The sequence below is a fragment of the Pseudochaenichthys georgianus genome, chromosome 11, assembly GCF_902827115.2.
Source record: "Pseudochaenichthys georgianus chromosome 11, fPseGeo1.2, whole genome shotgun sequence".
NCBI classification, from domain to species: Eukaryota; Metazoa; Chordata; class Actinopteri; order Perciformes; family Channichthyidae; genus Pseudochaenichthys; species Pseudochaenichthys georgianus.
This window is the reverse complement of record NC_047513.1, coordinates 3,794,105-3,819,078: the sequence shown is the minus strand read 5'-3', so window position 1 is coordinate 3,819,078 and position 24,974 is coordinate 3,794,105. Positions and strand designations below refer to the sequence as shown.

The following is a 24,974-nucleotide window of genomic DNA, read 5'->3' as shown; positions in this document are numbered from 1 at the left end:
CTGCATCAACCAAACGACTCGCTGCACCCTCGCTGCGAAGGGGACCCAAGTTCCCATCAGCAAAAACACGTGGGTTTGCTATCCTGGCTCCTAAATGGTGGAATGAGCTCCCATTGACATCAGGACAGCAGAAAGCTTACACACCTTCCAGACTGAAAACTCATCTCTTTCGACTCCACCTCGAGCGATAGAACTACTAACAAAGAACTGCTAACAGAGCACTTATATACTAATAAAGGACTGGCTTATCTAAAGCCAGTTGAGTAGCACTTGAAATGTTTGGCTCTATGAAACCTGATGTACTTATGATTCTGTTTTCTTCAATGATATATTTTCCTGGTCGAATGTACTTATTGTAAGTCGCTTTGGATAAAAGCGTCAGTTAAATGCAATGTAATGTAATGTGCAGACTATAGTGGGAAAAAAAGGCTTGGCCAACTAATGCAACTTATGCCAATTGCGCAAATGTCCCAACATATACAAGTAGGCATTAGTCAGTTTCTTTGTGCTGGGGACCCGTACTATACATTTATATGTACACTTTGGTGTACTCAACACTTCCAGGTTCCCGATTCTGGCAATAGAGTGTATTTGTTTGGCACATACTGCATGTCCTGTGCGGAGCCACTGACCTGCACTTTGAGCAGCCGGCCGCTGTACGACTTGAAGTAGCTGTAGTAAATCTTACTCATCGTGTCCACATACTCATCTCTGATCTCCTTAGCAACTGTTCTCTCATTGGCCAAGAGGAACTGATAGAAAAATCTACAGCGAGAAGAAATAAAACACAGTGAAAGAGCCGAAGTTTAAATGTTCACTCATTTATAGCATCTTTAAAACATACAGTACAGTGTGCTTGAATTCAATCAAAATGACTATTAAAAAATACTTAATTTTTTATGCGTACTTGTAATTATTATGCTGGACTTTTCATGTTTGTTTTTCGACACAATAAAACCTCCAATAAAGAAGTTAAATGGAGAAGAAGATTGATATATTCCTCAGTGGTGTGAAATGTCTTGCTCTCACCTGTACTTGAGCAGGGTGTTCTGGGGGATCTGGTAGTTTGTCATTGGCTTCCTGAAGGAGTAAATCTTCTGGAGGATGAACTCTCGGATCTTTGACACCGCCTGAAGTGAGGAAGGAAGATAGTTTCACGTCAGCAACAAAGTCACTTAAAAGGATAACATTTGTTATACTTTGATTTATTTAACATAGAACCGTTTACCTTTCTCCTCTACCAGTTAGAGTTCACAGTACGTGAAGAGGGCAGACACATACTAAGACACCGTTTAGATCCTAGATGTTTGGAACAATCCCATTTTTCCAAATATGTATCCACCCTCTTCTTTTGGAGTCGGAGAGTTAAAGTGATTTGAAGTGATACTTGTTTCTCCAAATCTTTAAAGAAGAGAGAGATTTCATTGAAATCAATCGACAGAATGTTAACGCGCTTTCCTGCACTGATGGTTTTTCAGAGTTGCAACACTTAGTGGATAAATACAGACAGAAAACTCATCTGTGAATATTTTATTCATCAACTAAGGGTTTAAAGGTCCCATGACATGCTTTTCAGGTTCTCACCCGTCCCCTTGTGTTCTGTAGCTTTGTCTGCAAGTAACCGGTCTGCAGTCACAAACCCTCAAAGTGCACCCTGTAGCGAGTAAAGCTCCAACACAGAGAAGACCTGTCTGTGCTGCCCCAGAACGCCTCGGTGGACATTTCACACACACACACACACACACACACACACACACACACACACACACACACACACACACACACACACACACACACACACACACACACACACACACACACACACACACACACACACACACACACACACACACACACACACACACACACACACACACACACACACACACACACACACACACACACACACACACACACACACACACACACACACACACACACACACACACACACACACACACACACACACACACACACACACACACACACACACACACACACACACACACACACACCTTTTCTCAGGCTGAGACCCCACGCAGCAACCAGGAAACGACCCCAGTAACCCAGCTCACACTGTCCGCTCCTCGAGCCTCACAGGGCGGAGCAGCGAGCCCTGCAGCGTCCCCCCAGCACGGCCCCCAGACCCCACGCAGCATTCTCATCTGTTTGTCATTACTGGTGTCATTTCCTGGTTGCTAACAAACGCCATTGTAACACATAATCACTGATGTTCAGCTGTAACGGTGGTGGACTCATCAGAACAGAGTGGGCGAGCTGACCAATCAGAGCACAGTGGGCTCACAGGGGGGGGGGGGGGGCAGGAGCTCCAACAAGGCGTGTAGGACAGAGAGTGAATACACAGACTACACAGAGATGCTGTGAGAAACCAATGTGAGTTTGGAACATTGAACAATGTGAATCTATCCTAGTCGACCTCACGATGGAATCATCAGTAGAACTGGCCGTGACGCGGAGCTTTAAGTCACATCGAAGACAACATACCAACAATGTGATTCTTAAATGTGAGACGTTGCTGCTTTCTTTGTCTTACACTGGAGTAAACTGAATATGTTGTGGCTGTTTGTCGGCCAAAACAAGACAACTGATGTAGTCATTGTGGGTTGGAGCAAATTGTGAACCTTGTTTTGTTGTTGTTGTTGTTGTTGCTGCTGCTGCTGCCATACTATAATTATACGTGTGAGAAACCCTGCCAAGTTCAAATCCAACAAGCGATGACATGATATTCTTCTACGTTATTTTCAGGGACACATTTTAGAAGAATGACTGCTATTTTTCTCCTTTTCTATCTTTTGTGCTTCTGTATGGCACGAGTTCAGGTGGTTGGCGTGTGTGCCACTCACAGGTTTAAAGAGCATTTAGTTCCTCATTGCTTTATTATCAGGTTTCATTATTCAGCGCTCCTTCTGAAACATGGTTTGAAATAACGTATGTTATGACAATAAACCTTTGAATCTCTAACTGAAAAAACATGCCACTTCTGGAATCCATGTAGAACAATAGAAATGTTAACACTTGTAAATGGTACCCGGCAGTAGAAATGTATGAATATATATCTCCGTGGAGTTTCTTCGACCCTCCCCTTTCCGTCTCACCTTGAGTTTGAGGCGGTCCACGATGTCCTGGATGTCGGAGCAGGCCAGCGTCTCTCTGAAGCTCAGCTCTTTGGCAAAGTTGATCTTGTTGTTGAGCTCGTGCAGCTGCTCCAGAAAGCCCTGCTCCGTCACGGGGCTGTCCAGGATGGTGCTGCGCAGACAAGAGAGAACATCAGAGCAACACTCTCCTCATGGACACGCTAAGAGGATGTCTCAGGAACTTAACCATTGGCTTTTATCTACAGTAGATGGCAGTTGGCTCGCCTTCAGTTCTATAAACAAGAATACTAGCAAGGAAGTAAAGCAGTTGTAAGTTCCTTTACATGTATATAATTATCCCAGGGCAAATAGGGTTTCAGGACCGTTGATCCATTTAACAATACAATATTAAAGGAAGTGCGCAATACAAATATATAATAGAATCAAATATTAATATAAAAATACGAAGTTAAGTAAAAATGTCCGATAAAATAAAAAGAGGTTAAAGTAGAAAAATGTAACATTGTACGACAAATATAACATGAATATTACAACATACAGTGGTTTATTAGTATTAATAAGCTATTAATGCTGAATAGCAAAGTTTAGAAAATTGGTTTGAACTGTGCTATTTCAACATGCAGAATAAAGGGGCCGGACCACCCTTTAAACCCTGCGCAATGTGCTGCAGCGCTCTGCCCCCGCCTCATGTCCACAGCAGCACATTGCTAGGCTTACTGCTCGTGCTCCCGTCGGCTTCTTAAACTGGAGGGGGTCACCGACTATGGACAACCTTACTTCAATCAAAACTATCCCTGAACAGCTGTTTGGAGCCCCAGCCCCCCCCCCCCCCACTCACGAGATCATGGCTCCGGGCACCACCAGCTCGTCCACCAGCTGGCTGAGGTGGCTGCGCACCGCCTGCCGGTTCTTCAGCCGCACGTTCATGCTGACCGACTGCTGCTGCAGGGTCTGGATCTCACTGCTGATGGAGGACAGGTCGCACTGGAAGCCGCTCAGCATGCCCTCCATACGCTGGGAGGGCGGAACAGCACACGGAGAACACGGGCTGAAATCATAACTGATTTCCTTCTGGACGATTGAAGTTCTATTTCAATTGAATTTGTTTTAAATCCTGGGTTTTAAGGGGACGATACACCGGAGTGTGGTGGCAGATTGTCACGTCGACAGAAGGAATCCTCTGTGGATCTTTGAGATGGAGAAACTGAGCTGACAAGGCCTGCTGAGATCTAACACCCTGTATGCGTTATACACTATCTTCTCCTGACTCCACATGCAGTGCATTGTGGGATCTCTTACCTCCAGTATGGAGTCACAGGCGGTGATCTGGTTGTGCAGCAGGGCGATGTTCTGACTCTCCTTGATGTCTGACAGATCAGCAGTCAGGAAAATAACAATCATTTAAAAATGATAAAGCATTTTAAAAACAACAACAACAACAACAAAAGGAAATCTGCCATTTGTTTGACATCATGAACAAAGTGAAATGAGTGATTGTTGTACAATGTTTGTACTTGAAGGGACATCACTGAAAGGAACCAAGATGTTTGACATCAATACGCATCATTTGTTTACATTCATATTGTGTATCAGCTGACATATATAAGCTTCTTTTTCTTCTTTGTTGACAATGCACATTAAAAATGTCATTTGGCCCCTAATAAATAATAACAATTCTTCTCCTGGCTGAACGAGTCTCTGCGGTCCTGCCTGACTCTCCTCGTGCTGCCTCCCTGATGGCTCCCACAGGATTGCTGACATCCTCGTGGATTCATCTTCCTATTATACACACACGCATTTCCAAACATCTGGACTACCTATGTTGCAAATGTATTATCTTTTCAATTTACACACGGCATCTATTGCACGTCTGTCCGTCCTGGGAGAGGGATCCCTCCTCTGTTGCTCTCCCTGAGGTTTCTCCCATGTTCCCTTTAAACTGGGGGTTTTCTCCGGAGGTGTTTCCTTGTACGATGTGAGGGTCTAAGGACAGAGGGTCTAAGGACAGAGGGTCTGAGGACAGAGGGCCTAAGGACAGAGGGCCTAAGGACAGAGGGTGTAAGGACAGAGGGTCTAAGGACAGAGGGTCAAAGGACAGAGGGTGTAAGGACAGAGGGTCAGAGGACAGAGGGTCTGAGGACAGAGGGTCTGAGGACAGAGGGTCTAAGGACAGAGGGTCTGAGGACAGAGGGTGTAAGGACAGAGGGTCTAAGGACAGAGGGTCTGAGGACAGAGGGTCTGAGGACAGAGGGTCTAAGGACAGAGGGTCTGAGGACAGAGGGTCTGAGGACAGAGGGTCTAAGGACAGAGGGTGTCGTATTGTCATACTGATATTCTGTACACACTGTGAAGACCACTGAGACAAATGTAACATTTGTGATATTGGGCTCAGGGTTTCCGTTAGCCGGTAATTACCGGTTTTTAGCTGGTAACATTTATAAAAAACCGGTAAATTCAAAATCTGCCGGTCAAAATGTCTGGTAATAATTAGGGAGGCTCCGATCGATCGGCCGCCGGTCATTATCGGCCGATATTCACTCTTAATAGTTTGATCGGTGCTCTCTATAAAGGCCGATCAGGAGAGCTGGATCTGATCGATATGGACATAAACGCGAGTGAAGTGTAACCGGAGCGAGAGAGAGATCAGATCAGCTGCTGAGTCTGACCGAGACACGCAGCTCTGCATGATCACCTGAAGACCCGCCCTCTGTTTAGCGAGCTGCAGGAGCTGCATGAGAAACTGACGGGCTGTCAGGAGAGAGAGGGAGAGAGGGAGGGAGGGAGAGAGAGAGAGAGAGAGAGAGAGAGAGAGGGAGAGGGAGAGGGAGAGAGAGGGGAAAAGAGAGGCTCCGTTTCTCCCGTGTTATTATTCAAAGTCGATGTAAACTTCTGAATAATGTACGTTATCTACTACAAGTAGTTTGTTTGAATGTAATAATTATGTTGTTTGTTGTTTGTGGAATCATTTATTGAAAAATTAATCTGAATTTTTCGATCTGTTACGATTATAAACTGAAGCAATATAAAAATGAGCCCGTGAACTGAGTTCGGAAGCATATCTGCTCAGAGTCCGGTAATTACCTGCTAACGGAAACTCTGCTACACAACTATTATTATTATTATTGAAATATGACCGGGAAGTTTCAAATTAGTCTGGTAAAATAAATTCTGCCCGGACATTTGACCGGTGAGAAAAAATCCTAGCGGAAACCCTGATTGGGCTATAAATAAACATTGATTGATTGATTGATTCTATTTTTACGATGCAGTGACTTCGTTCCATTCCTTCTGTAGTTGGGACTGCTGCATTAGAAAAGACACGTATAGAAAATACCCCAAAGCAACGGACTGATGCCAACGTGGATCTCTTTTGAAGCTGTAATATAAAAGAAGTGTAGACCGTAGCATGCAAAGGATACAGTCTTTAATGGAGGCTTGTTCAATCCTCTGCAGCTCCGACTCCACCTGCTTGGAGTACTGACGCAGGTCCACACCCTGAGTACAGACGGGAGGAGGGAACACTGTCACACGTTATCACACAGTGCACTGAGGAAAGCATGCCATCGATTGGCTAATATAAATGCAGTTTTCACCTCAGTTAATAGACTTGTATTTGGATTAATATCTCTTATTGATCTCACTCCCTAATATGTTCTTAATGAACGAAGGGAGAGAGCAATGACAGGTGACATATCACAATAGTAACAACAGCAGGTGCTGAGAAGTACTTTCACTGCTCTCTTGGACCTCCATGTCTAAACATCAGAGCCACAACGCGCCTACCGTCTTGAGCGCCTCCTTCACGAGGTCATCCTCCAGATTGGCCTGGATGTGAACTTTAGGAGAAAGAGACGAAGGGCAGTCATGACAAATACAACCTCAAACAGAAACTGTGGCCCACAGATTGTCTCTGCCAGGCTCAATATGTAGTCGATGCAATACAGAAGGTTTCAGAGGATCTGGTTGTCATTAAGGAATGCAAGTAGCTGATGCACGTTGTCAAAATGTAAAAGATGTAATGTCAGGCCAAGAAGAAAGCTAATTTCATCTGTGCTGATCTCCTTTGTGTCCAGATCTCATTATGAGACATTCAAATGCTAAATGTTGCCTTACTGTCCACTTCATCCAGGATGAACTCATCGGTGGTGAGGTCTAAGTCTCCCAGGTTGATGTCTGGGATGTCTCCGTCAGTCTTCTAGAATAAAAACAGACATAATTATAAACAAATAATTATTTAATGTGCTGAAAGGTCTCTGGAATGATTTCATGCGTCTCCTTTGTCACTGTGACGGATCACCAAACATTTCCACGGGCTATAAATACATATTTTCCCACTATTTTTTGTTAGTAAGGATTTGTTCCCCTTAATATAAGGGAAACGTATTTACGAAAGCGTCATATGACCTGAACTTGTGTCTGCCTCAGAAACATGGCTTTGGCAGGTGGCAGGTGCATACTGCGTTTCCCAGAGGAGGGTCGCACTTTGAAAAACAAGTAATGGATGTTTAGGGTCCTTTGGACTGAGTCATTGTGAAGGCTTTGAATATAAATTGGTGAAATCAATTGAATTATCGGTCGATTATTGCAACGCATATGACGTCACATTTTTCATCCAGGAAATCATTCAGCTTTCCAGTGTTTTGACAGGGTGCTAACAGCTACATTGGCTTAAACTTCAAGCAACTTCGTCAAAAATACCCAATTTGAAAAAAGTTGTTATTAACACTCAAAGCTATGTATCTGTCCATATAGCAATATGCACTGCAGTCAGCTATGTACAGTTGCAGTTCATTGACAATGACTGTCTCTGGTTCTGAATGCTAACAGGATACAGAAATGAAAGACCATAAACACATATTACAGTTTTTCACAACTGCTGGATAATAAATATAAATAGAATAGATAGAATAGATAATAGAAGTTATAAAATGTCACTTCGTCTTGTAAGTACGCCATGGCCATTTCTGTCGGGTTTCCAGTTGTGTTGACATCGGGACCAGCTCCCCCAGCTGCAGCCACCTCCGCCATTGAAGCGAATTTACGCTAACGTAAAAAGTACAGATGTAAAGTTCCGCCTCGTCGTTCCCAGAAACGGACGAAGCGTCCTTGCGTTTATGAACATAAATATATGTCACAATGACAGTCTCAACTAAATTAAGGTAAACAACATTGGTTAATAAGTACTCCGTCGGACAACGTAAACATGGCTAATTATATGTATTTGTGTTTATTATATATTTTGTATCTAACCGGTGTATAAAATCGGTGGACCGACTTCCGTTCACGGACAGTATCAAACTCTCGCGAGAGCCTTTCAGCTTCCTCTTCGCACGGAACCTACTTCCAAGATGGTGAGTACAGTTTTTGTCAACCTGGAATACTTCGAAATCCGCAATCATCTGGCTTTAATCGCTGTTATTTACTACAAACATACGTTTATTGAATGTTAGACGCTCTATGCAAGTGGAGTGATGTTGAATTGCTTGCGTATTGGTCACAGAAATTGACATAGTAACTCGATTTACTGTCAACGCCGAGCTGAGGTGCAGCTAACTAGCATGGAGGCTTTTCCATCTATTGATACAACGTAATTGTATTGATGTTGTTTTTATGCTCCGTTTATAGCAAAGCTTTACAACCGCAAGGTATATTCCAAGTTACCGGCGTCGTTAAAGTTCCAGAAACACTCACATTTAGGCGGCTACCTGTATACGCTAACTAGCCTCAAACCTCCTTATGACTTATGTAGTAGCATGTCTGGAGGCACGGTACATGTTTCACCGGTGAATGTGCACCGGCAGCCGGTTCATATCATATTGAAGGTTGAGTTGCTTTGGAATGGGTAACCCATTGGTCTGAGTAGTTTTGAAGGTTCTTGAGGGGCACAGAAGTTGTGCTTAGAGTAATAATAGCTATGCTAACTGGAGCCAAAACTGTTGGCTTCAGATGCACACATACTATACTTCCAGAACGTTATTTGACCATGTACTACTGATCAGAGCCAAAAACCCATATCAAATGTAGACTTGAGAGAGAAAATAGCATAACAATACACAGTTCTTAACTTAAGAACTTTTATTTTGGCCATTTCAAATATGCTAGCAGTCAGCAATAGCAGTGTTTCTTGTAAATGTAGTTAGCCTTCAGCCGTTTGAAGGTAAACATGCTGCTGAAATAAGTGAAATGAGGAGTAATAAACGGAAACAGAGCCACCTGTAGAAAAAACAGCCATCCATAATGTTCTAGTCCCACTGCCATTACTGCTACCCTGATTTGAAGTATCTCCCACTTCAATAAGGGTTATCACCGCTAATATTGATCAAGCACGTATTTAAAATGAACAATGTCTGAACTTGAGATTCCTGCCCTCCTAATGTTCTGAAATCTTCTGTTTTCAGTCTCTTGTCATCCCTGAGAAGTTCCAGCACATTCTTCGTGTTCTCAACACGAACATCGATGGTAGGAGGAAGATCGCCTTCGCCATCACTGCCATCAAGGTATGGTTTTAGAAAATGAAGTGCTTTGTGTTGTGGTTTTAACATGCCCTCACAGGTTATTTCTTTTTATTTACATCTTAATTTGAGATATGGACCTTGTGGGTTATTCTTGATTTGAAGTGTTAGATCATACTTTTTTATCATATTTATTACATCTCATTTGTGAAATTGCCTGATCCTTAAGTCCTGGTTCTTCGCAGGGTGTTGGCAGACGTTATGCTCATGTCGTCCTGAGGAAGGCCGACATCGACCTCAGCAAGAGGGCGGGAGAGCTGTCCGACGATGAGGTGAGAGAGCTGGGGCTGTTCGCAGGGTGTTGGCAGCAAATGGGAAAACATGTTGAACTCTTGTCAAAATGGAATGTTTTAATTTGCCATAGCTTTGCAGATAAATGAGTGAGAAATACTTCAAACATCAAATGTTTTCTGATTCTGTGTTAGGGCTGCAACAAACGACTCATTTGATAATCGATTAATCTCAATTAATGAAATGATGAATCGACTATTCGGACTATTACTGTACGCCTAGCACAATTTCTCAAACGCTCTGATTTAGCCATCAACTTTTAGATTTAGCTTGAGGTTGTTTTAGGCATGTGGAAACTAACAATGAAGACAATAAAGATGAATACTTGATTCAAAAATACATATATTATTAACTTAACAAATTGTTTACAAAACTAACATTGCTTTTTATTTAAAATTAAATAAATAATATTTCACATCAAAAGAAACAACAATGTTTTAACAAATGGTATTAAATATTCTGTTGACAGAACTGTGAACAGAAAAGCTGAAACTTTAACAAAATAAATAACTCCGTTACCTCTAATCATTAACCCATGTTTGTATAATGTAGTTAGCTCCGTGTGTTGCTGCTAGCATACATAACACCTGACGTGGAAACGTTACTCGTGGACGGGGCTACAGAGCTACTAGAAAGACAGTGGAACCCGGTGCATTCCTCCGTCTGAATGTGGTGCTAACTGTTTAGACAAATTGCTCGTGTTACCGCCCTTACATGCTAAACACTAGAGCATTGTCCACCTCAAGACGGGTAACATTTAACCACACCTTGGAGTGCTTCTCTCCGCCATCCCCGCTGTGTGTTGCTGCATGGAGCAGCTGCGTGTGTGTAAACTGCCCCGCCCCCTCGCACACAGACGGGAGAGAGATCTCGTCTTGATTGGAAAGATCAAAAATACACCATAGACGCATATTTTTGTCTTTTTGCATTTTAGAAACGAGTTGGCGACACTAAGACTGCGAGATAATGTTTGTGTAGCAATAATACATATGACATATATTTTTTAAATGTCTCCAGTACCGATAAAAAGACCAATAACGTTGGAGCTTAACGGGGCGTAAAACACACGCGATGACGTCACCAACGAATCAACGACTGAATTAGTTGGCAACTAATTTGGCCATCGATGAAGTCGATTAGTTGTTGCACCCCTAGTCTGTGTGCATCAAATCAATATGTACGTGTGCAGAGGCTACACAGTCATGTGTTTACAGTTGTGCATCTGTGGCAACATTCAGATTGTGATTTGACTTGGTTCCACTTTATTATTGTTCTTGTGAACTAACAGCTGTGTGTTGTCAGGTGGAGCGTGTTGTGACCATCATGCAGAACCCTCGCCAGTACAAAATCCCTGACTGGTTCCTCAACAGGCAGAAGGACGTGAAGGACGGCAAATACAGCCAGGTGGGTGACAGTAAAGCATTCTAAATCATTCCAAAACGTTTTTAGCATCAATAGTTATATTAAACCTAAAACGTCAAGTCATTTGAGCCGACTTTACACGTCTTTATCACAAACGTATGAAGGGAGGCGTGTGGTGCAGTGGATAGAGCCTTGGTGTTGGGATCAGAGGGTCACAGGTTCAAACCCCACTGCAGTCAGCATGTCGTTGTGTGCTCCTGTGGGGATTGCCCACAGTATGCATGTATATAGTCTGTGAGTCGCTTTGGACAAAAGCGTCTAACAAGTGACGTGTCATGAACCAAAAGTTGAAAGCCAGGGCTCCAGCTTGTGTTGGAATAGTTTTGTCCCTTGTGTGTTTAGCAGATTTCCTTTTCACTTGTCTTCACATTCGTCTTAAAGACGAGCTGCAGGAATTCACAGGGGTCTTTGCCTCATTAGTTTGCTATTAAATGTTGTGTTAATGGTTTAGTGACATGTCAAATGAACTTTTACATTTGAAAGACACTAGTGAAGTAGTTGAAAGGTGAACGCTATGCAGTCCTTAACAAACCTGTTATCTGTTGCTGTGTGTTTGCAGGTCCTTGCCAACGGTCTGGACAACAAACTGAGAGAAGATCTGGAGAGGCTGAAGAAGATCAGGGCTCACCGGGGTCTCAGGCACTTCTGGGGGTAAGACTTCTGTTAGCGTCTGCATTGTTCGCCCTGTTTGCCAGAGAGCACTGTTAAATGAAATCGATGAAGTTAGGTTGGCTACAGCGTTTTAACAAAAATAGAATCACCATAAGCTGTCAGGGTGCATCTTCTCCCCGAGCTGCACTTTGAAGCTGCTCAGTCTTGGTGTCGATGACATTACATTTTGTGAAGGGCTAATTCAAAAAGCTGAAGTAGTTTTAATTATTTCAGTGGGATGCTAACTCATAGCGCATTGTATTAAAGTTGTCTCATGACATACTATCAGATAAATCTGGAAGGTTGTACCGCTGGATCTAACTGTTTTTTTATAAGCTTTGTTTTTTTTAAACTAAACTTTATCCTCTCTCCTTCCAGTCTGCGTGTGCGTGGTCAGCACACCAAGACCACCGGCCGTCGGGGTCGCACCGTTGGTGTGTCCAAGAAGAAGTAAACCCCCTGCTTCCCCTTGTTTCAATAAAAGTCACTGTGGACAGATCTGTTGTAGCGTCACGTTTCTCTTGATACTGCTGAGGGGACCGGCTTCATTAAAGCTCATGAGAGAAAAAGTCAACATTTAATGCAAGTCCCTGGGTGTTGCTCAATGTCGAGTAAGGCTGCTCCAGAGCCACTATTTCAAGCATACTACATCATGGAGTGCCGCCGTAGGACTGTTCCAATGTCCAGCATACTTGGAATTCTACCGAGCCCGGCGTACTAAGTTTGGAGAAATTTCGAGGCTGCACATGTGTCGACTCCGGTCTTACAATCCCCACAATGCTTTGCGCACGGACCAATTTCCCCAAATCTGTGCCGGAAAATGTAAGACGGGGCCTCGTGACGCTCGCCTGTTCCACTCAGTTTTCCGAATGCCAGGAAGTATTCTTGCCTCACTTCTGAAGCAAGACGCACTACCAAGCAAGCGTCCTCGACATTGAAAAACACCCCCTGACTCTTCTGTAGTCGCAGCTTAAAGCAACTGACACCTTAGAAATGCCTCCCAGCTAAGCTCCACCTAACGCCGCATGAACAATTCTGAATCAGTGCAGTCAAAACTAAACACTGCCACATTACTGTGAGAGTATAACTGAAGAAAACATTTCTTAATCGTAAGCTAGGCAAAGTTATGGCTGCAGGAAATGTTATATGCATTAAAACGAAATTAAGATATAAATGGTTAAATCAAACTAGTCTTAATGGCCTAAAGGAGACAATGACCCCCTGTGGAGACCATAAAGTGAAATGTTGGTGGGTTTCAAAGCTACATATTTTAAGGTGGAACATGGTCTACACTTGCAAATTAAGTCACACCTGAAAGTAATTTAAAAAAAATCAATCCAATAGGGAACCTGGGCTGAAGTGGAATAGTCCATTTAGCTTAGGAACCTTCCTAACTGAGTGAAATGACCCGGAAGTCCCTCAGTGGCAGCCATGATGAGTGCCGTTCGAAATATAGAAAAGGAGGTTTCAAACTTCCTTTATAACCTCCTTTAGCTTAGGAACCACTGGACCTCCCTCACCGAGAGGAGAAAATGCTGCCCCACAATGCATTGCGGTCGCAGCATTTGCCTTCACTCAACAGTCGGCCGTTCATCAAAAAGAGAAATATGAACGTTAGTTTTTACTGAAATGATCAAATAAAGTCAACATTTCAGTCTTTACTGAGCTGTGTGGGGTTTGTTCAACTTTAAAAAAAAAGATGTTTGAATGGTGATATACACAGTGATAGATGTTAAGGACTAACGCTTATAATAAATACATTTGTATTGATTTTAAGATATTTTCATACAATCATATGTATTGGGATCATTTGTATTAATGTGGACCTTTTTTATTTAAATTCCAGCTTTGGTCATGAATATGTTTCTCTGTCCACGTTCATAAAGCAAAGCAGCAGCATCAGAGCACGGAGCAGAGTCTCTCGATGAGTTCACAGTAGTCCCTCGTTCTTATTGAACATCCATGTTGTAGTCCGCTGTATAGAAAACTGTGGTTTCCATAGTTACCCCACAGCAGCAGACGCACACAATGACGTCCGCTGGCGCATCATAAACACGTCGGATAGTGAAAGTGCAGTCGATTCTCTAAAGTACACAAGTCTCTTCTCCTAAGTCCTTTTGAATTCTCCTGTCCACTATCCCTTAACCCCGTGACGTTTCACTCAGAGGTCAAGGAATAGGAGATGGGGTTAGAACTTAGGAGCTGATTTTTGGATTATCGGAACGCAACCCTGCACTTATCCTTTAAGAAAGAAAAAAAACTCCATGAATAATATTGCTCATAAAATGTGTCGTCACCCTGTCCTACCCCAGTGCATGCTGGGATAGGCTCCAGCCTTTGACATGTTAAGCAGTTCTCGAAAATGTATAAGATGCATTCGCAGAAACGGAAATGTTCAGTACAGCCGTGTGTGTAGTTCTGACTGGCGGCATAAAAACAAGTCACTGGAACAAGCATGCCCATTAGACAATCAGACATGAATAATGCAGACATGACACTTTTAGTCTGAAAGTCAAAGTTAAAACAGATGATGAATCTCATTAACTTGAGCAATACATTTATGGACAACTATATCAGTCTGAAGAAAGAGAAAAAGTGGAATTTAAAAGTATTTGATCGGACACACTTTGAATTACAACAAATTAACTTCTTGGAATTATAATCTAATACTTTTGACTTGAAATGAAATCCCTTAATTTTAATGTTTGAAACTTCTGGCTAAGTAATCCATAGATTTTACAAAGGAAGTGTCAACAAAAAATAACGACTCACATTTATGACCCAATATATTTAACTTTTCCTGGCTGGCGGCCACATGTATTAACCTTAATAGACTGATGTCATTTCCTATTAAGAGACATTCAATTGTGTTTTTATTTTGTACCCTGTTACCTAAAAACAATTCATTCACATTTCAAACACCCCGACTGCACAGCGCTGTCTTTATAAACGTGGTCGGTTGTTAAATGTTCGAACGCAGCCTGATTATTCACCAGAACACATGCCGTTATTAAGAGGTTTGTGTTTTTTCTTCTTCTTGATGTATCCTCCAAATATCAGGTCTCAGATCAGATTTCGTAAGATCCAAAAGTGTCTTAATGCTAGTACTTTTTTTTTTACTAAAAGGCCGAGGCGTTTACTGACATCTCATGTCGTAAAGCAAATCATATCCTTAGCTTCTGTTAACCACACACCTTATTCCAGGCATCTAACCAAATCTAATACATTAAAAAAACGACTTTAAAAGCAAGTGAACCCAGGGTTTAGGCCTCATTCTGGAGCCACACTGGGGGGCCCCCCCTCACCCGTCCCTCTGAGGGGGGGACGACTTCTGCTGTGGCTGCGGGGCTGCCTGCTGGTGGGAGCGTAGTGAATCTCCAGAGGCTTCCTCACCTTCCAGTATTTCTCCTCGACCAACTCCAGAGTCAGAGAGCCGTTCAGCGTCTGGGGGGGGGGGGGGGGAAATGAATGAATGGGAAATAATGAAGACAATGAAACGAGTGATTGAAAGCGACAGTAGATTCATTGTGAAATACCAAAAGGTACCACTTAACGATGTTGCATTTTATACTTACGGATTCTTACATTGTAGAAATGTTTAAATCGTTCAAAAAATAAAAATAATTGTTCTTATTTTCTGATTTGTTTTCTCTGCATCACTTGTGTGTGTATGTTATGTGTTATATAAATATATACATTGTCTTCTTCTTACGTTAGTCTTGATAAAGATGTGCATTTTTTTGTTCATGCTTAAACTTTTTTTTCCAGTGCTGGAACAAAACGTACATTTTCTACAACATTTGCACTATTGTTTTTAAAATGTTAAAGATGCTTTTGTACATCAATTTATAATATAATGAAAATAGTTGGTATTCGCAAACACTACCACATTTCTTTTAAATACCTCCAGTCGGGCACTACGAGTGCTAAATGGACAGCCAGTGAGCGGTTACTTGCCCTCTGTCCAAAGTCAGACGAGGACTGAGTTAATAGAATTCTTATGTCTCAGCCCGTGTGACGGCGTGCAGAGTGCTGGTTGGCTGACTCACAGAGAACTGTCCTCCTCCCGTCAGGATGTAGATGGTGTGATGTTTCTCGCTGATGGTTTTCAGAGCCGAGCCCTCTCCATTTCCTGCTCTTCCTCCACTCTCTCCTCCTCCCCCTGCTGCTCCTGTTTCCTCTCCTCTTCTTCCCCCTCCCTCCTCCCTCCCTCTGTCGTCCAGGGCGATGCGCAGAGCCAGGTATTTGGAAATGTGGTCCACAGTGGCATTGACCGTGGTGCTCAACAACCTGCAGGGAGAACGTTCGATAAACAATGAGTCGAAAGGAAAGACAGATATTCATAAACACTCCTGAAGCATTCACCGCTCAAAGCTGAGGTTTAAATCATTTCATCTCATTTGAATTCAAGTTAAAAGGCAGTTTCTCATCTGAAGGTTTAACCTTTTCTGTAAACTGACACGGTTAGCAAAGTTGTTGGTGTGTGACTGTTGTAGTGACACAATACCTGCAGACATTACACCAAATATAAAGAGATAGACATTTCAATTCTGTCGTCCTGCCGCAATCTATATTGTTGACGAAAAGAGACCAAACTACAATTCATACAGAAAGAAAATCAACTTTCGTTCAATCTTTCTTAAATACTTTACTGAGAACAAAAAAGAGGAAAGAAAATATTATAGACTATTGTACTATTTTAGACTCAAACGGTCAACAGCCTTCGTTGGCTAAGACTATAGGAACATGTTTACAGGGTTTCTTTCACTAAAACAAAGATAAGATGAAATACAACATCATTTGGGCTCACAGATCAGAGGCCTTCCCTCTTCTTACAGTGCGCTCCTTCAGGGGAGATCGAGTTACATATTTCGATTCCACTAAAACAGTTTTCATACAATATTCTGTTGAGGGAATTCAAAGCACATTCAACAAGTTAATCCTGTTGAAGTTTATTCAAAAATACAATTTGTTTTGGAAAAACGATCGTTAAAACCCATTACCAGGGGGCACAACGTGAGACATGATGAGCTCTAACGAAGAGAGGCAGGGAGGATTCGGATTGTTCTGTGTGTGTTTCTGGTTCTGGTGTCCATTGAACTCTGACCTAGTTATTTAAAATGTTGAAGGCATCCTAGGCCCTTTCTCATTTCATCAGATCCCCCTCCTCGACTCCTCTGTCCTCCGGTAGTGACCCGGAAATGAATTTTAGCGCGCCATGTTGAAGGACATCTCATTTCTCTAAATGCACGTCGAGGACCGAGCATCGAGCATCGAGGAGCCTCTCTGGAGGAGCTATAACCGAGGAGACACTGATAGCTCCTCCACGGCTTCTTCGCGGATGCATTTCCGGGAACAGAGATGTTTCAAAGAGTCGTGACGCACGGCCGGACTTATCTCAGCCAATCACAGCTCTGCATGCATCCCCTGGATATTATTTTAGAAACTGCTTTCATCGCGACGCGATGTTTACAGAGAGAACAGCTGTGAGGTCCGTGCAGAAAGCAGAGCAGTGTGTATAATATATATCACTCTATAACAGGCCTACTCTCTTTATTTGCTGTAGTTTAGTAGATATCTACAAACAAAGAGTCGATATTTTTCTAAAACCATTCAGTGCTTCACAATAAAATACACAACGGCTGTAGCCTGTTTTAGGAGCTGTATGTGTGTGTGTGTGTGTGTGTGTGTGTGTGTGTGTGTGTGTGTGTGTGTGTGTGTGTGTGTGTGTGTGTGTGTGTGTGGTATAGTGTGTAGGTGTGTGTGGTACAGTGTGTGCGTAGATGCAGCAGACAGACAGGTCTGTTGGTTTGGTGTCCTCTGCTTACTTTTAATACTTGTAAATACAACTTTTGGCCCGTAATTTATTGTCCTCATTATAGCGACCAAAGGGGAGAGGGGGGGATATATCCAGTCTCTGATAGTGTTACGAGTTATGAGAGTGCTCTGTTTGATTCTGAAATTGTATTTATTTATATAAATATATACACATATATATGTGTGTGTGTGTGTGTGTGTGCGCATCTGTAGCCTGTTAGTCTCATTATACCGCACTGTGAATGAATCAAAGTAAATATATAAGTGGTCATGAACACATCTGTCCATCAGACAGAGGCTGCTGTGCCTCCTGTCATCATTGATGGACGTCTCTTTAAAATGACCGCTCAGAGGAGAGGAGTTCTCATTTCTCTGACCGCCTGCTGCTTCCCCTCCTCTCTCCTCAGTTCCCCTCCTCGGCTCCTCCGCTCGCATCTCCTGTGGGCGGGACTAAGTCTCGAGGATAGGAGTCGAGGAGGGGAGTCGAGGAGGGGAGTCGAGGAGGGGAGTCGAGGAGGGGAGTCGAGGATAGGAGTCGAGGAGGGGAGTCGAGGAGGGAAGTCGAGGAGGGGAGTTAGAGAAATGAGAAAGGGCCCTAGTAACTCTGTTTTGTTTTGTCTTTAATGTTGTGTTCTTTGTGTGTACGAGTTGGTATTGTCATCCGACTTTACTGCCGAGTCATTTCTGTGAGTGTTTTGCCTGAACTAAATCTAAATAAAGAAACCTCTGAATGCTCCGGCCTCACCTGGTCTGGTTGTAGTCCCGGCCGCGGACCAGCTCGGGGTGGGGTTTGAACATCAGCTCGATTTTGGAGGCCGGCCCCTCTTTGTGGTGGCGTGGCGGGGGGGTGGGGTTGCCGCTGTCTGCCTCAGGCCCCTCGTCTGAAGCCCGCGGCCGCTTCCTGCTCGGCCCGGCCGCTGAGGGGGTCTGCCCGGGGGTGGGGGCGGAGTCATGAGACAGGTGGGAGCGAGCGTCGCCGTTGTCCTCCCCCCCGCTGAAAGTGGTGTTGTTACTCTCCTGGATCGGCTTCTTCATCCGGTGGTTCCTGTGGGGGGGGGGGGGGGGGGGGGGAGTGAAATAATATACGTTATAATCAAATGTAAGGTGTAAAAAACTGGTGTTTTATGAATGTGAGGGAGGCCATCGTATTCTTTTAAAGGGAAAGCGGTTAAAACTGTGTATTGTGTCACTTAATACTGTTTTCAATAAAGAAAAAAAATTACAAAAAAATTACGCAAATAAAAGAAGGAAAATAATATTATTTTTGTATTCTTCTTTTGTGGGCAGAAACAAATAAGTCAAAGAAAGTAAAGAAAAGATCATAAGATATACTATAGTAAGTCAATATTACTAAATATAAAGTATATCTAATCTTTTGTTTACAATTTATTTTGAAATAAATAACTTATTTTCTCAAAAACAATAGTCTATATGAAAATGTTACTTTTGGAGATACACTATTTGGAGAGATCCAGAACTTGTAGTGCCCTATATTGCCTTCAGATAAACTTTGGACTATTTTTGGAAATAAAAACGAGCATGGAAAATGATTATAATGGTGCGAAAAGAAGGGGAGTTTATAAAAATCTTATTTCTTGTGAAGTAGCACTTTGATTCAAGACTCAGCCTTATGGTTAAATTATTGTGTCTTTTCAGACTTCTTTAAGGGGTCTCTCGTAACCCTGATGCATCATGATCTGTGGTGTCCCCCTGTGGCCCCCAGCTCTCGAACCTGCAGCGGGCCTGCTGCCGGAGCCCCTCCTCGATGCTGGAGCTCAGCGCCTCCTTGTTGTGAAGCCGGTTGAGGCGCTCCAGGACGCTGCGCTGGTGGGCCTCATACTCGTCCCGGCTCGGGTAGATCTTGGAGATCAGAGCGTCGAAGTTTGAGTCCCGGCGCAGCGAGCGCCTGGAGACCAGCTTCTGCCTGCAGGTGGGACACTCTTTGTTCCTGGGGGGGGGGGGGGGGGGGTGTTACTCTGAGCTCTGCTTCAGGTCAAGGCAGGTGGATAGAAAAGGCTCACCCTGATCTCAGCGCGGTGACAATGCAGTCGGAGCAGAAGCGGTGCAGACACTCTTTGGCCGTCATGGTGTTCTTCAGCATGTCCAGACAGATGGGACACCGGATGTCTCTGTGCAGCGAGCGAGGAGACACCGTCACCTCCGTCCCATCCACGACTGCCTCCTGAACACACACACGTTTTATTGTGTTTTTATGCAAGTCCTGTTAAAAAAGGATCCTGAAATGGAAATATAACTTGGCCAATAATTCTACTTCTCAAAACTAATGAATTAGACTGCATTAATATCTCAACGGTGCTATAGTAACACCAAGTTGGCATCATTACTGTATTATACTGAGTATTTCTAATAGTCACACCTACTGTGCACTCGCCAACAAACAAGCATATCACGTAAGATAGTATCAAATAATTACCCAAAAAATAATGGACGTTTCGAACTCATCAATATATTTGCCGATATATTGGAGAAAAGGGATTTTTTTTATTCTGCTCCCTCGGCAAGAAGCAACGAGAAAGGAGGAAAAAAGGAACGATTAGAGCAGTGGTTCTCAAACTTGTTCTGTCACTCCCCTCATCGCTCCAATATGGTAGGCCAAGCTTAAAATGGTCAAATGACAATAATCTGTGTGTCTGTGTGTCTGTGTGTGTGTGTGTGTGTGTGTGTGTGTGTGTGTGTGTGTGTGTGTGTGTGTGTGTGTGTGTGTGAGAGAGATTTTTACATATGTCTGACTGTAAATGATTCTGGTTTCAGTTGTGTGTGTGAGCAGGCTCGGATTGGCCATTGGGAGATCTGGGACTTCTCCCGGTGGGCTGCTGCCTTCAGAACCCAGCTCACACTGTCCGCTCCTCGCAGCAGCGAGCCGCGCAACGTCCCGCCAACACGGCACCCAGACCCCACGCAGCATTCTCATCTGTCTGTCATTACTGGTGTCAACCAATCAGAGCGCAGTGGGCTCACAGGGGGGGGGGGGGCTTGTCCAACAAGCCGTGTAGGACAGAGAGTGAATACACAGACTACACAGAGATGCTGTGAGAAACCAATGTGAGTTTGGAACATTGAACAATGTGAATCTATTCTAGTAGACCTCACGATGGAATGATCAGTAGAACTGGCCGTGACGTGGAGCTTTAAAAAATAAAAATAATAATGATCTCCTGTTCATCGCGTCGCACCGATCACATCTCTGCGCCCCACACTTTGAGAAACGCTGGATTAGAGGAAGGTTCCCTAAAATGTCATGTTTTTTAATTCACCTGGCGCCAAAAGTGACTTTTCCCCATTCTGTTTTCCTTTGAGTGCTTTGTCTCTGGATGTATGCCTTTTTCAGAAAAGATGTGTTTACGTAATCCTTTACCTGAGGGCTCCTGTGGAGTTCATACAGACTCAGCTCCCAGCTCTTACTGGGAGTCTGGATGTTCACCGGAGCTGCCATGACGACTGCTCCTCACTGCACTGAGAGAAAGGAGTACCTCAAAACATTTGAATAGCATGTATCAATGCCAGACATATCTGCTTACTCTGTGCAATTGCTCCATTTTGCCTACAATTATCTTTAAAATAACAAGGGGGGGGGGGGGGCTCATGAGCTGTTTGGTATTTAAATGATATTTTGATACCAATTGTTGTACTGTAACTGTATTTACATTTTGTCAGAGAAGTATATTCAACACAACAGGTGCATGTTTTGCCATTTTGGGCATCGATTATTACCTAGAAACATATGGAGAAAATCAGAAGAAGACATTTCATGACAGCAACAGGATCAGATTATCAAGTGAAATTATATTGATATTATGATGGTTGATTCCGTAGTTTTGATGTAAAAATGTAAACACACCTTTGTAAAAAAGCCTTGTTTAAGACGGGCGACTGTCAATCAAATGCGGGACATCGGCCAAATGCGTGGCCCAGATGATCAACATGCTGTGCAGTCGCGCGCACAGCGGGACCACCCCAACGGACACTTGCTAACAGTGAAGAGAAAACTCCGCACGGACCAGACAGTCGATCTTCATCACGGTTAATAACACATTTAACATTTTTTCAAAGTTGTACTTGCGAGCAGGGTTTACAAATAAATAACAACATAATCATATTCTTCTATTGAATGTTTTAAACAAAAGTGTAGAAAAAGCAGGGAATAAACTACAAACTCACCTGACGTTAAACTGACCGGACAGTTGACCTGAAGAGACCCCCCCCCCTTCACAAACACACACAGGCTCCAAAAACTACTAGAGAAATCCCTTTAAACACACTCTCGTCATTATTTCTTTACGATGTCGATCAAATGATTTATGTCATGGCTGTGTGCCGCTCAAAGGGAACAGAAGACGATAAGATGAAGATCGAAGCGTTTGTTGAGCCCCTGCAGGAAGAGGCTAGCTAACATAGCCATCTTTCTTCTTCTTCTTCTCCCAGAACAACTCGCTTTCTCGGTTGACGAATTGGCCCTTTCAGCGCCACTGCCCTCAAGCGGCCAGCCGTTTCATTACAATAGAAATATCGATAAATAGATGGATGGATGGATAGATACCCTGCAGTATACAAAGTCATTAAAACTAGCTGCACCTTTACAAGCTTTGAGAACACTTTAATAACTAGAAAATGCATTTCCTGCAGAAAATGCGTGCAAATGCTGTAAACTGTGAACATTTGTTGCTGAATTTAGCTGAAAATGCATAAAAAGCTGAATATGTTATTAGTTGAATGGTCTCTGTAGCAGCTTTTAACTACAAAAAACAAGTAAATGTGTTGGTGAACTTATCGGAGAAATGCATAAAAGTGAAATGATTTGAATCACAATTGTTACAGTTCAAATGCTTTGCAATGACTGTTGAAAACGTGAAAGTGAAATGTTAAACAGGAAGAGTAGGAACAATGGTGAAGAAGCTTTATAGAGTAGCACAGTGACGCGTCCTAAAACCCGGAATTAAGTTAGAATTTTACCACTTCCGGTTCCTTCGCCAAAAAGCAATGCAATTTCTCCATAGGATAGATTTTGGAAAATAGCTCGGAAATAAAGTCTGTGGTTGACACAAATTGAAGAGACAGATTACGTTTTGTTCTACGACATTAAATACATCAGCACTGATTTTTGTGTACTTATTTTTTAAGAGTTTACGTGTCTGAAAAACGATGGCTGTTAACAAGTGGCTGAATAGGACTACAGAAGTTGTCGAGGCCGTTGTACGCCATTACACCGAACACGTAAATACTCCCGCTAAGTTTGTTTTTCCCCGTGTATTTACACACACACCCCGAGCTGCAGCTGGAGCCGTGTTTATAGAGGCGATAGTGGTAATATCTCTGGCTGCTTGTTCCTAACTGCTAATGTTGGCCGCTGAAACCCTAGAATTCGGCGATTTGTCCAATACAAATCTTTACTTTCATACAGAAGTTCCACTTCACTGATGCCCTTCATTAAGGTTTCGCTAAACATGAGCTGTGCATGCTTGTATGACACTTCCGTCCCGAGCAGCGTACACAGAGGAAATCAGCCAGGACAAAGTCCCCAGAGACTGATCCCCTGGGTTTTTTATCCCCAAATGTTCATCAACCAAAAACGAAACACAGCCGCTCAGCTTCACAGATAATTTTAGGATACCGTCAATCACAGATTCTGGTAAGGCAATGTCCAAATGTGGATTTGAAATTACACTTACCAATTCTGAAGATTTGTTGGTATCCTGCCGTGGGTATGGACCAGGCCTCAATTAGACACCTGCAGCTAGTTCAGGTGGGGGACATTTCTGTGTAGCAATGCAGGAGGAGTCACAGACTCAAAAGGAGACACAGGGAGAGCTGGAGTTTTGATGTCAAACACTGATGGTTTATTTAGGAGCTTCGGCCAGAGAATTCACAAAACAAGTCCAAGAGCCATAGGTTCTGACTGCACGGTAGAGTTGCCACGTCAATTCTGAAGAACTCCAGACCCATGTATTTAGCTAGTTCAGAGAGAATAATCAACAATGTGCATAGGGTTGCTAACCGTCCCGTATTAGCCGGGACGCCCCATATTTGAGCCAAAAGGGGCGTGTCCCGTACGGGACTTTGTTTGTCCCGGACTCCCGTGTAAAGGGGAAAATAAAAAATATTTCTGTTTGCGCGCAATGCAGTAGGTCTGGCTGCGTGCCTGTGTGCTTGTGTGCTGTATGCAAAGGGCGCTATAGGACCGCTCAGTTGACAGGGCAGGCACAATGCTCGCACGTGTGTGCGTGTGCGTGTGTGTGTGTGTGTGTGTGTGTGTGTGTGTGTGTGTGTGTGTGTGTGTGTGTGTGTGTGTGTGTGTGTGTGTGTGTGAGAGAGTCAGTCAGCTGATTGATGGGAAAATGCTGGGAAAATGGTTGGTTGAAGGATAACATTAAGTCTAATAATAATGTATCGTGCATGTTCACATCATGTATACTTTGCATTACTTAATACCATTTTTCAAATATTTATTTTTTAACATTTTGGACAAAATAGGCAATTGTACATCGAGGTGCCCAGATGTCCTATAGTGCCCACCTATCTGATTTGAACATGCTGATGTACAATGTGATGTAGTAGCCTAATGCAGGTGTAAGACCATTGTGTTATAGGTATGCATCGTTTTCTATGCAATTTGAGGGTTTTGGGGGGTTTGACTCCCAAAAACATTTTCGAACCCTAGGGGCTGGCTCCCCCAAAAGAATTAAATAACATAACCCTAACCCTAAAACCGAAAAAAAGTTACGAAAAAAAGTAACTAAATCCGCCAGAAACCCGAAAATCTGGATGTGTCAGAACTTTCTCCAATTAAACAAAGATAAAACTGAGGTAATGGTTTTTGGAGCAAAGTCAGAACGTATAAAAGTGAGCGCTGAGCTTCAGTCTGCAATGTTCAAAACAACAGATAAAGCCAGAAATCTAGGTGTAGTCATGGACTCTGACCTGAGTTTCAACAGTCACATTACAACAGTTACTAAATCAGCCTACTATCACCTAAAGAACATATCTAGGATTAAAAGACTAATGTCACAGCAGGATTTGGAAAAACTTGTCCATGCTTTTATCTTCAGTAGACTCGACTACTGCAATGGTGTCTTCACAGGTCTCACTAAAAAATCTATTAGAAAGCTGCAGCTGATTCAGAACGCCGCTGCTCGAGTCCTCACTAACA

At 43.1% G+C, this 24,974-nt stretch overlaps 2 protein-coding genes and 1 pseudogene across 3 annotated transcripts in view; 1 reads left to right on the top strand and 2 right to left on the bottom strand.

The window, feature by feature from the left end:
* vps52 (VPS52 subunit of GARP complex) overlaps positions 1 to 8,307 on the bottom strand; it is a 24,395-nt gene extending 16,088 nt beyond the window's left edge. The window contains exons 1-9 of one of the 2 annotated variants that reach the window (XM_034094362.2): positions 8,052 to 8,307; positions 7,230 to 7,311; positions 6,900 to 6,952; positions 6,536 to 6,611; positions 4,416 to 4,483; positions 3,955 to 4,130; positions 3,117 to 3,267; positions 1,030 to 1,130; positions 633 to 765 (exon numbers count right to left, since the gene is read on the bottom strand). In XM_034094362.2, coding sequence (XP_033950253.1) covers positions 633 to 765; positions 1,030 to 1,130; positions 3,117 to 3,267; positions 3,955 to 4,130; positions 4,416 to 4,483; positions 6,536 to 6,611; positions 6,900 to 6,952; positions 7,230 to 7,311; positions 8,052 to 8,144 — 933 coding nt within the window. In that variant the 5' untranslated portion in view covers positions 8,145 to 8,307. The remainder of the gene's footprint in view (positions 1 to 632; positions 766 to 1,029; positions 1,131 to 3,116; positions 3,268 to 3,954; positions 4,131 to 4,415; positions 4,484 to 6,535; positions 6,612 to 6,899; positions 6,953 to 7,229; positions 7,312 to 8,051) is intronic. The other variant, XM_071204779.1, reaches the window with a different exon arrangement.
* A 75-nt stretch (positions 8,308 to 8,382) lies between these two features.
* On the top strand, positions 8,383 to 12,490 carry rps18 (ribosomal protein S18). The gene is made up of 6 exons (XM_034094363.1): positions 8,383 to 8,467; positions 9,515 to 9,613; positions 9,814 to 9,900; positions 11,222 to 11,323; positions 11,901 to 11,992; positions 12,371 to 12,490. The coding sequence occupies exons 1-6, from the start codon at positions 8,465 to 8,467 to the stop codon at positions 12,444 to 12,446; spliced, it is 459 nt and encodes a 152-aa protein (XP_033950254.1). The 5' UTR covers positions 8,383 to 8,464; the 3' UTR covers positions 12,447 to 12,490.
* Positions 12,491 to 14,473: 1,983 nt separating this feature from the next.
* On the bottom strand, positions 14,474 to 22,238 carry LOC117455356 (E3 ubiquitin-protein ligase RING2-A-like; annotated as a pseudogene).
* Between the last annotated feature and the right edge of the window lie 2,736 nt (positions 22,239 to 24,974).